This window comes from Quercus robur, chromosome 3, assembly GCF_932294415.1.
Source record: "Quercus robur chromosome 3, dhQueRobu3.1, whole genome shotgun sequence".
NCBI lineage: Eukaryota > Viridiplantae > Streptophyta > Magnoliopsida > Fagales > Fagaceae > Quercus > Quercus robur.
In genome coordinates this window covers 3,382,901-3,395,003 of record NC_065536.1, presented here as the reverse complement: position 1 = coordinate 3,395,003, position 12,103 = coordinate 3,382,901, and the positions used below count along the sequence as shown (strand labels likewise).

Here is a 12,103-nt window from a genome sequence, read left to right as displayed (position 1 = left end):
GGTCCATTTACGTGCGAACCCTACCCTACTGTGGTCCAACGCGAATCGTGTCCCTACAATTGGCGCCGTCTGTGGGGAGGCTTGCATGTTAGCTCGAGTGATGGTGAAGTTGAGCTTCTGTCGAACAAGGGGCTATGAAGGTGCCTATATCACCGGCGACATATTGCTGATGTTCCAACATAAGCTCTTACTAGGGGCTACGTTCCACGTTGTTGACGACATAGACAAGCCTAGGGGCTTCAAACACCAGGCCAGCTCCCCCCACCTTGTTCGAGGAGCCAAGCCTTCAGAAAACAAGCAAATAAAAGGAATCACACAAGTTTTGGACAGAACCAAGGCCTTGCATGGTCCTCGGACCCAAGCCTCTGGGGAAACCAACTACTTAAAAAGCATCACACAAGTTTTGGACAGAACCAAGGCCTTGCATGGTCCTCGGACCCAAGCCTCTGGGGAAACCAACTACTTAAAAAGCACCAAAGACAAGTTTTGGACAGAACCAAGGCCTTGCATGGTCCTCGGACCCAAGCCTCTGGGGAAACCAACTACTTAAAAAGCATCACACAAGTTTTGGACAGAACCAAGGCCTTGCATGGTTCTCGGACCCAAGCCTCTGGGGAAACCAACTACTTAAAAAGCACCAAAGACAAGTTTTGGACAGAACCAAGGCCTTGCATGGTCCTCGGACCCAAGCCTCTGGGGAAACCAAAGACAAGTTTTGGACAGAACCAAGGCCTTGCATGGTCCTCGGACCCAAGCCTCTGGGGAAACCAAAGACAAGTTTTGGACAGAACCAAGGCCTTGCATGGTCCTCGGACCCAAGCCTCTGGGGAAACCAACTACTTAAAAAGCATCACACAAGTTTTGGACAGAACCAAGGCCTTGCATGGTCCTCGGACCCAAGCCTCTGGGGAAACCAAAGACAAGTTTTGGACAGAACCAAGGCCTTGCATGGTCCTCGGACCCAAGCCTCTGGGGAAACCAAAGACAAGTTTTGGACAGAACCAAGGCCTTGCATGGTCCTCGGACCCAAGCCTCTGGGGAAACCAACTACTTAAAAAGCACCAAAGACAAGTTTTGGACAGAACCAAGGCCTTGCATGGTCCTCGGACCCAAGCCTCTGGGGAAACCAAAGACAAGTTTTGGACAGAACCAAGGCCTTGCATGGTCCTCGGACCCAAGCCTCTGGGGAAACCAAAGACAAGTTTTGGACAGAACCAAGGCCTTGCATGGTCCTCGGACCCAAGCCTCTGGGGAAACCAACTACTTAAAAAGCATCACACAAGTTTTGGACAGAACCAAGGCCTTGCATGGTCCTCGGACCCAAGCCTCTGGGGAAACCAAAGACAAGTTTTGGACAGAACCAAGGCCTTGCATGGTCCTCGGACCCAAGCCTCTGGGGAAACCAAAGACAAGTTTTGGACAGAACCAAGGCCTTGCATGGTCCTCGGACCCAAGCCTCTGGGGAAACCAACTACTTAAAAAGTATCACACAAGTTTTGGACAGAACCAAGGCCTTGCATGGTCCTCGGACCCAAGCCTCTGGGGAAACCAAAGACAAGTTTTGGACAGAACCAAGGCCTTGCATGGTCCTCGGACCCAAGCCTCTGGGGAAACCAAAGACAAGTTTTGGACAGAACCAAGGCCTTGCATGGTCCTCGGACCCAAGCCTCTGGGGAAACCAACTACTTAAAAAGCATCACACAAGTTTTGGACAGAACCAAGGCCTTGCATGGTTCTCGGACCCAAGCCTCTGGGGAAACCAACTACTTAAATGGAAAAGCTGTGTTACATGGACTCTCTAGTCTGCTTTTGAACCCTTAACACTAAAGGGACCAGTATGGAATGGATTAACGAGTTTCCAAAAGCACCACCAAAGTCACGCAACGCTTGGTCGTGCCCTCGGATGAATTATTCAAAGTTCGTCACCCTCAGACGATATTCCCACGCTTATTACAGAGCGTTCAATCGACATCTCGGTTAGTTTCCTAAGTTTAACTTACTACGAGTTATTATCATGTCTGTTAGTGTCCATAGATTAGAATTAGTTGAATCGGGTTTCAAGAGTCCTTGCTCTGAATACTGCCGAGGAGAAACACACACATGGAGTACACCAACTCACAAAGTGGTTTTATCAAAGGAACAACATTCAGAATAAATAAAGAAATCGTCATTTCTTACTAAAGCAAAAAGACAGTACAATGTACAATGAAAAGCTAGAACCGGTCTGTGTCAAAGCTCACTACATGACCAAAAGAAAGGAAGATACAAGAGAATAAGTAAAAGCCGAGGAAGTAGGTCAGAGGAGAAGTTGGCTACAGCTCCAAGACCTTGCTCTTCTTCAAAGCTCTCACTTGCCCACAACTCAAACAGCGAAAGAGATTCAACTTGAACCTGACACCATTGAAGAAAAGGTGTAGGGAGTTGAAGGTGATGGGGCTTTCTCTAAATATACGCCTACCGCAAAGCGGAGGCGCTGATGGAGGAAAACCCTTCTTCTGCCGTACCAAAACTCTGGCATGAACAGAACCTGCTTCGGATTTTGACTAAAAGAGGGGAAGATTCCTTTCCCTCTCGGCGGAGGGGGAGTACTCTCCTGAATTTGTGCTTCCTGTGCCCATGCCTTATTGTTATAAGCTTCATGAAGACACGGCGCTTCTGCGGCGGAGGAAGTTCTTTATTCCCAACCCTCGTTTTCAACATGTTATGCCAAGAAAGGAGAGCTCCGGATGTGGGAAGCGTGATGTGAGAGAAAACTGAAAGAAGGGGTGTTATATATAAAGCAACCATCTCTCCCTCCTATTTATTTGAAAAGACAAGATGATGGTAGTCAACTCATGCGGCGTCCCAAGGAGCACTACAGACAAAGTGGTCTTGGCTCAACTTCCAACATCAACTGCAACCACAAGATTAAAGAGCCTCGTAAAGGCGCACTTCGGTCATCGTGACATCAGAGAGTACCACGTGACCAGAAGTTGCAGAAATATCTCTTAATTCATAGGCTAGGTGGATTCGTGGACCCGGGGCCGCTTTGTGTAAGGGCCCAGGTACCTTGGCCGACGCTGAGCAGCGGCCATGGCCGAGGACAGTCACTTTTGGGCACCTCGGGAAATGCTCAAAGATAGGGGAAACCAAGTGCTGATGCAGACATTGGACTTGGACAGAACCTAAGGCTTGCATGGTCCTCGGACTCAGGCTAAAAGGGAAACCAAGTACTAGTGCAGACATTGGTCTCGGACAGAACCTAAGGCTCGCATGGTCCTCGGACCCATGCTAAAAGGTAAAACCCAATACCGATAAAACCCAAGTCTCGGACTCAAGCCTCCGGGGAAAAATCAAGTGCATAAGATAAAACGTATAAGTCCTGAACAAAGCCCAGGTTTTGCAAAGTCCTCGGACTCAAGCTTCTTTGGAAATCAGCTGCCCTAATGAAGGGATTTTTTTCGGCTTAAATAATGGAAAAGGTTAATGCTCACGCCTCGTGGAGATGGCAGAGCAACCTAATGATCGTCAACCTAAGGAGGCCATTCATCCGAGGGGTAACATGTCCTCGGATAAATACTTCTCACACCTAATCGGACATTTGACACCCATCACTGCTAATTTTAAGATAAGTCTCATTCCTTACTGGTCGGACTGTTATATTGAATAATAATTTTGTTAAAATTATCGTGGCATCTTTTTATCAACGATTACTTCGTCCTTAGTTATTATTGATTCAAATGCTATACTATTATGCCGAGCAGCGCTTTCGCATTTGCTAGAATATATAAATAAGACATACGAAATAGAGTAACAGTAACTTTTATTGATATGAAAAATTATTATTACAACGTACAAGGAAGGGCTTACGCAAGCCTATACAAAAAATGAACTGCTAAAACAGTAACAACATTCGTAATACAAATAGATAAACCATTAGGTGTCTTCTGAACTCGCCTTCAAAGTATCTCTGAAATCTATGCCTCAGTACTGTTCATGTCAGGAGAAGATCCTTATACAAAAATAATGAAGGAGAAGGAAGAAGAATTAGAAGACATGGAAGCACTTCAACAAGCTCTTGTTGCTGAAGAAAGCAAGGGAAAAAGAAGATGGAGGACATGAGCGGGAAGGAGGAGAAGAAGAGAGAAGCAATGAAAAGAAAATAAAAGGAGCAAAAGAGGGAGAAGGGGAGCCTTATTAGGTATGCTCATGAGAGAGCAGATGGAGATGACAAGGGAGGTTTTTGACTCAGTCACACCGGAAATAGGATGTGACGAGCCCCTGCTTCGGATTTTGGCTAAAAGAATGGGGAGACAAACCTTGAGTCTCCACCACCCTTGCCCCGACCGAGCCATCTCAAGTTTCATTAAGGTAGGGTATTTCTGGGAAAGGAAAGATTCATTCATGGCTGATCACTATGGGGGACGTGTTATCGAATGAGGAATAACCAGAGGGAAGAGGCGGATTCTGAGAAAAGTCTAAGGGATTCGCATATGAGAGAATCACCTTCTTGTCTTCTCTCTTTATATAGGGGAAAAAGACGAGGGTACGTGACACGTTCCGATCCTCTAAGAAATCTGCTAGCAAATGCCAAACCGTTTCGTTTCTCCAAGCTATCCTTAACCGCTAGAGTTAAGAGGCCTCGTAAAAAGAAGACATTAAAAGCGCACTACGGCTAACCAAACGGAATAAACGCCTCACGCGTAAGTCAAGGGAAATATCACGTAGACCGGCGCATTGCTTGGGGAGGTGAAGAGTCGCTGACGTTGATCAAGGGCCGAACTTAATGAGCCGCAATAAAGTCTCGGTACTATCAAAACCCACCTTTCCAACCGAGGAGTTGGATAGCAGGGTTTTGAGGGGCTATTGTGGGGCCCGACAACAGATGGGCCAGATCCACCTATTCACAGGGATACTTAAGGCCCAGGCCGAGGAGGATAGTAATCCCAGCCCAATAAACACAAAGCACTAATGGGCCATAGAAGCCGCCGAGGAAGGTACAGCCCTCGGTTAGCCCAGAGCTACACTAAGGAAAGGGGTAAAAGCGGCAAAGGGATAATCTTGTAAGAAATATAAAATATCTAGGACAGGCTGCCCAAACTACCTGCCCTAGACGGAGCTTTGTCTCTCACAGAGTCGTGTCTCTTTAGCCTACTCAACCACTCCCAACAACTCAGGTTTTAAACTGATGGGACAAGTGTCAGGCTAGGAAAGTTCGACCCTACACGTGGACGAAGGAAATTGAATGCATGCTAATATAAAAGGAAAATTTGCAACCTAAAGGAGAGGGAGGCTTCCGGAAAGAAAATGACCTAAAGGGGTGAACACCTCTAGATCATGCATGAACAACTTAACAAAACCACGGCTGAGTAAACATGACTTAGCCTTTCGACCCCACTCTCTACAAATGATATTGTACGGGTCCATTTACGTGCGAACCCTACCCTACTGTGGTCCAACGCGAATCGTGTCCCTACATATATATATATATATCTTTTTGGTCATTAAAAAGGGTTTTTAATTAATACTAATTTTACTTGCTAAGAATCTTGTAATTCATTAAGGATTTTTTTTTTTTTTTAAGAATTGATTTTTGGTAGTAAATAGAAAGAATGAGAAGAAGAAATGCCCTTGGTAAGTTATATGCTAAAAAAAATAATCGCAAAAGTAATATTACGACTTTCTAGATAGTGGGTACATCGCAAAAGTAATACCTCGTGTTGCATGGAGAGAATTAGAGGATTTAAATGAGAAGGGATCTCATCCTGCTTTCCACATTAGTGCCTGTTTTACAACTATAATATTAGAACTGTACATCATGTAATGTTTTGTGAGGACAAAGCATACCAACTGCAGCAAATCCTACAGTTATTGCAGGAAAACAAGAACATACTTGATTGCAAATCATCTAAATGGGTGCAAAAACCAGCACTAAACAATGCAAAAAAAAAAAAATATATATATATATATATATATAGAGTTTATTTACTTGAGGATATTATTTCATTGCATAAGAAATTATTGACCAAAATACTCGGCATCAATGAATTCCATCACGAGACAAAAATAAATAATTATGCGAAGGATTTTTCTTTCCATCCTTTACCCAATATTGCAAACCCATGTCTAAACTCAACTATCTTATCTCTTGATGACTATCAAAATTCCATGCTGTTGCAGCTCATTGGCCTGTATCATTAGTCAGATGTTCACGCATGCATGGATTCAGCTCTGCTATATGCATCATGCCATGACAATCTTGTAACTGAATTTATTGGTCATCTACATCTTTATCCAAGGAGGCTGACAAATAGCTCATGATGAAGCCATCCAGATCTCCTTCAAGGACAGAATCAGGATCTGAGACCTCATAGCTAGTTCGGAGATCTTTCACCATGCGGTAAGGCTGCAATGAAAATAGTAGAGGAAGTTAATGATGCTTAGATTGTCCATGGTAATACTAACAAACAAGAAAGGTCCCAGATCATACATGGAGCACATAACTACGGATCTGGCTGCCCCAAGTTATGTCAGTGAGAGATTGTGTATGTAGCGCATTCATCTGAGCCTGGCGAGCCATCTCAAGTTGGTCCAATCGAGACTGAAGCACAGCCATAGCTGAAGCCTTATTTTGATGTTGTGATCTGCGTTTTCAACATAAATGTATCTTTGGAATTGAGAAAACTAACCAAACAACAAAGCAAAAAGGAATGGTTTTTTTCCTTAACTTTTACACACCACATTTCATACCTTTCATTTTGACAAGTGGCAGTAACTCCTGTAGGGATGTGAACTATCCTCACAGCACTCTCAGTCGTATTAACATGCTGGCCGCCAGCACCCCCAGCACGAAATCGCTCAATACGGAGATCAGATTCATTGATTTGTACACGGGTAGATCCATCACCCATGATTGGAATTACAGCAACAGCAGCAAATGAAGTATGGCGGCGCTTGTTACTGTCAAAAGGGGAGATACGTACCAACCTGTGCACTCCTACCTCTGCTTTGGCATATCCAAAAGCATATTCACCATCCACTTTGATTGTTGCCCGCTGAAAGAACATAATCATTTAAAACCAAAAACTATTAGTATAAATAATAATGCCTATCCACTGTTCAATAGCAGCATAGGTAGGTTGCTAGGAGTGAGTGTTGCCAATTTCCTTTAATAAGCAAGTAATCCATTACAAACAATAAGTTTGATCAAAGATAAGGATAAGCAGAAACTAGTGAGAAGATGAACCTTGATTCCGGCAATCTCACCAGGCATTTCATCCACCACAGTTACTTTATATCTACGTTGCTGAGCCCACAGTTTATACATCTGCATAACCATTGCTGCCCAATCCATGCTCTCAGTACCCCCAGCTCCAGCTTGAACCTATATCATATACATATAAGTACATCCACCGCTACTAGTGAACAAGGAGAAGGAAGAAATATATAAATGAAACATGGGAAACTTTCATGTTATCAAGATTCAGAAAACACATGAAGGCATTTAATGTGGAAAAGATGCAATGAACTTAAAGGCTGTTAGTCTTTTACAACAATATATAAAAATAACCTCTATGTAACAAGAGCAAGGATCCTGCTCTCCAGCTAACATAGCTTGAAGCTCTTTCTCTTTTGAATTTTTTCTCATCCTATGCAAAGCTTTCAATGATTCCTGCAAAGAGAAGGCAAGCAAACATGTATACAAGTTGGTATCTAGGCAATAAGAAAAGAAAAAACCAAGTATTACCTTATAACTTAAAAGAAAAAGGCTGAATATTAGGATAAGTATTCAACATCTGTAGAACTAATGAATATTTATGTAGCTTGCTTTCATAACATTAAATTAGGAAGAAAATCTATTGAAAAGATAAGCAAGCTATCTCATCCATAAAATGTTAGGAAAGAAAGAAAATTTCTCAGGATCTTGCTCCATCATCTACACAAGACAATCACAGTCAATATATATATATATAAAAATGGCTGATTCCAGTTATTATTGACATTGCACACTGAATTGCATGTTCACCAAAGTTTTGGCAACACTATACACCATATATTAAATGAAGAAAAAAATTTCAAAAATTTTGCCACATTGTTCAATATAGTATACAAGCTATAAATTAAAAAATTAGAATGGATACATGCCTAGATAAAGAAGTGAGTGCCCACCGATTCCAACTCCACATCATTCTCTTCATGAGCAAGCTTAATCATGTCAATATGCTCTAACAATTCTCGCTCAAATGCCCTCACTTCTTTCATTTTACCCATAAGCGAACCATGTTCACGGCTTATCTTACCAGCATGCACAGGATCATCCCAAATATCTGGCTTATTCAGCTGCATCGATAACATATCCAACCTAACCACCAATTTCTTCCACTGCCACCATACACGACAAAAAGTACACATCACATTGCCATATATTATATAAAAACAAAAATCAAAACTTGTTTCAACCCTTATAATCAGAAATGTAAAGCAAAATTATACTTCAGAATTCAGACTCAACTGAAAACCAGCAAATACAAATACACATATTTGATAGCTTAAATCTCAATATATACACAAAACTATGCTTAAACAAATTTAATGAATAACTATCCAAACCTAAAATTTGCTACACAACAGACATATAAACCAAATTAATGCTTGATTAACCTCTTATGATCAGACAAAACTAAAACAAACTTTATACCAACACACGACCGTATCAGACTTCATACTACTGCATATGACCAAGAATGATTTAACTTTCAGCTAAAGGAACAGACTTTAATGCATTAAAACCAAAATCAGACACAACATTACATGTTATACCTTCAAGCGCTTCTTGATTAGATGAATGGATTGAGCAACTGCAGCAGCATGACTCCTCCAATCACTCTCACTCTCATCAAGAATTGTCCAATTACTAGCCATAATCCCCTCGACGGTGAGCCCGTCCGTGGTTGAGGGCTCCACAACAGCTTCAGTACTAAAATAGTGAGACTGTGTCCAAATGACTGGACTTTGGTGAAACTGACAACGCTTTTTGCTGCTTGGGAGTGAACTGAAGCAAGACCCAGAAGCTGACAGTGTTGAAAAGAGTGGAATTTGGTGAAACCCATTAGGATTTTTGGTGTTTGGAAGTGAATTGGGGCAAAACCCAGAAAAGTTAGGCCTAGAACCGGGAGACCCAGAAGCTGAAATAGGGTTTTTGGATTCTGAGAGTGATGAAAAGAGTGGATTTTGGTGGAACCCATTAGGGTTTTTGATACTTGGAAGTGAATTGGAGCAAGACCCAGATGTTGAAATAGGGTTTTCTGGTGCTGAATGAGAGAATTGGCAAGACCCAGATGGGGTTTCTGTGGATTTGTGAGAAAATGAAGAGAAAAAATAAGAAATTTTAGGGTTTTGGAGAGAAATTGTGGAGCTTCTACATGATTTTCTGAGTTTGGAATTTAACATTTTTGTAAAGGGGATTTTGTAAAATGAATTGGGAAAAACAAAGGGCGAATTTTTTTTTTGGATTGGATTGGATTTGGAATGTTAGGGTTTAAGACAGATTGAAGGGTTTAAGGAAGACTGTCTCTAAAACGATGTCGTGTAAGTATATTCCACAAATTTCGTGGTGAAATGGAGAGTGTCCTGTTAAGTGCTGAGATTGATTTAAAATAAATCCATTGCCTCAAATATCCAACGTCAAACAACACACTTAACAGAGCACGAATCAAAACTAACGTTAGTTCCAACGTTTCTCTACTCTGTCTTTTGGTGTCTGTGTCTATCACAGGCACAGCACATTCGGGCCAAACCCATAAACCCCAAATTTCAAACCAAGCAAAATCATCAAGCTTTACACTAAACAAGAAAACACAGTCAAACTGATCAAAACTAAGGTCGTAAACGAACCAAGCCGTTCATGAACAACTCGAGCTCGACTCGATAAAAAACTTGTTCATATTTGTTTGTTTACAAATAAACCAAGCTTGAGCCTTAGTTTTAGACTTGTTTGATAAACAAGCTGAACTCAAGCAAAAAAAATTGTTTGTGAACAAGCTCGTGAACAATAGGGCTTGATACAAAATATGTCGAGCTTAACCTCGTTTATAGCTTGATATATGTTTATTAAATAAACTTATTATTATGACATTACACATGTTTTGAAATGTTAATTTATAGCTTGTTTATTCATATATGTTTTGGAATGTTAATTTATTTTGATTTGTGAAGATTATAGTTGTATAAATGACAAATGTGGATGTAAAGATTGTATTTTAAACAATTACTCAAGCTATAGACAATAAATGATGATGGATGGATTTAATTATGTAAAATTGTAATTTGAACAAATTCTAATCATAGTTGTTAGAAGCATGATAAAATGAGTATATTATATTATATTTTATATATATATATATATATATATATGTATGTATGTATATTTGTTTACTTGATTTTTGGTGATATAAGCATTTGATAATGCAATTTTTTTGGATCCCAAGCTAAAAAGTCTGACTTGAGCTTGAGTTTGAACTTGATATGAAGCTCGAGCTTGGCTTGACTAAATAATCAAGCCGAGCTCAAGCTTTTAGGCATTCTCACAAGCTTGAGTTCAAACATTGTTTTTAGGCTTATCTCAAGCTCAAGCCAAGTTTGAGCATTTGATTTTTATTGACGAGCCAAACTCAAACACACACTACTCGGCAAAGCTTGGCTCGTTTACAGCCCTCAAAACTGAAACAAAATGAGACCCAAGGGTAAAAAGAGATGAGAGACTCATACACCTACTATAGTTACTACAGATCTATAGCAAGGAAAGGAAAAAAAAAAAAAATCAATCAAAGATAGGGATAATCTTTAGTGCTATAATTGAAAGAAAATGAAATCAAGAAAAGAAATAACAAAACCATAAATCAGATATCAAAATTTGAAATATTCAGATTTTTTTGGGTGGGCCTAAAAAGCTGATATCAAATCTTCCTTACCACAAATTCGGGGTGATTCCAGTGAAAACAGAAAGTGAAACCGAAGTTTGGCTCCATTAAGTCTCTTGAAATGTTAAATAAATGTACATTTTTACTAGTAAAAGTTTGAAGTAATTTAAAATAAATTTTTATATTTATTTGAATTATTTTGATTATACAGTATATCACAATTTTATATTTTTATATAATAAAATTCATTCACCCAATGTATTTTAACTAGGTTAAGTTTCTATCCAATGCATCGGTGCACTAAATACAATACGATGTGGATACATGTTTGTATAGTATTGTATCCAATGCATTAGTACAATAGAGACACGTGTATGCATCATATCGTATCCAGTGTACTTATGCACTTGACAGAAGCTACATCTTTTTAATATAATCAACTTTATCTACTACACATCATATTTGGTTAAATGTCACTATATGCATGAAGCCATGAATTTATATGTCTAAAATTAATGTCGCCTCTCAAGTGATTTATTATAATCATTAAAATAGCTCTCAAGTGATTTTTTTTTTTTTTTTTTTTTTTTTTAGTTCTCAAAAAAAAAAAAAATAGTTAATTTACTTTAGGTAAAACTTTATTAAAATATCATATCTCACTCATCTATATTATATCATATACTATATAATAAAATGTGGGCTTAGAAGCCGTAGTTGCGCCAAATGGCTGTACCAAATTTTAGAAAATTCATTAAATTTCTTTTTTGTAAAAATTAATTTAGTTGGTTGGCATCATACAACCACTATACTTAAGAGAGAACTAATATATCCAAAAAAAATAAACATCCTTGGTGAAGATAAAAATTTGTCATGTAAAGGAAAGTTTGATACATATGATAGAAAATTAGGATTTTTTTTTTTCTTTTAAAAAGTTTAGACGTCCCATAATTAAAAAAAAAAAAAAAAAGTTTAAATCATATTCTATATAATAAAAGTTGGGCTTAGAAGCCGTAATTGTGTCAAGTGGTTGCACCAAATTTCAGAAAATTCATTAAATTTCTTTTTTGTAAAAATTAATTTAGTTGGTTGGTGTCATACAACCACTATACTTAAGAGAGAACTAATATATCGAAAAAAAAAATAAACATCCTTGGTGAAGAAAAAAATTTGTCATGTAAAGGAAAAGTTTGATACATATGATAGAA

The 12,103-nt window shown here is 39.4% G+C and overlaps 1 protein-coding gene across 1 annotated transcript; it reads right to left on the bottom strand.

The window, feature by feature from the left end:
- Nucleotides 1-5,954: 5,954 nt before the first annotated feature.
- Nucleotides 5,955-9,662, bottom strand: LOC126716727 (peptide chain release factor PrfB2, chloroplastic). The gene is made up of 7 exons (XM_050417675.1): nucleotides 8,800-9,662; nucleotides 8,149-8,361; nucleotides 7,550-7,651; nucleotides 7,226-7,363; nucleotides 6,730-7,034; nucleotides 6,470-6,623; nucleotides 5,955-6,385 (listed from the first exon to the last, which is right to left on the bottom strand). Exons 1-7 carry the CDS (start codon nucleotides 9,427-9,429, stop codon nucleotides 6,251-6,253), a joined length of 1,677 nt encoding a protein of 558 aa, XP_050273632.1. The 5' UTR covers nucleotides 9,430-9,662; the 3' UTR covers nucleotides 5,955-6,250.
- Nucleotides 9,663-12,103: the final 2,441 nt, after the last annotated feature.

Coding starts and splice junctions, on each gene's coding strand:
- LOC126716727 (XM_050417675.1), bottom strand. CDS start 9,429: ATGTTAAATTCCAAACTCAGAAAATCATGTAGAAGCTCCACAATTTCT. Junction 8,362..8,799: donor TAATCAAGAAGCGCTTGAAG/GTATAACATGTA, acceptor GTATGGTGGCAG/TGGAAGAAATTGGTGGTTAG. Junction 6,624..6,729: donor GCCACTTGTCAAAATGAAAG/GTATGAAATGTG, acceptor TTGAAAACGCAG/ATCACAACATCAAAATAAGG.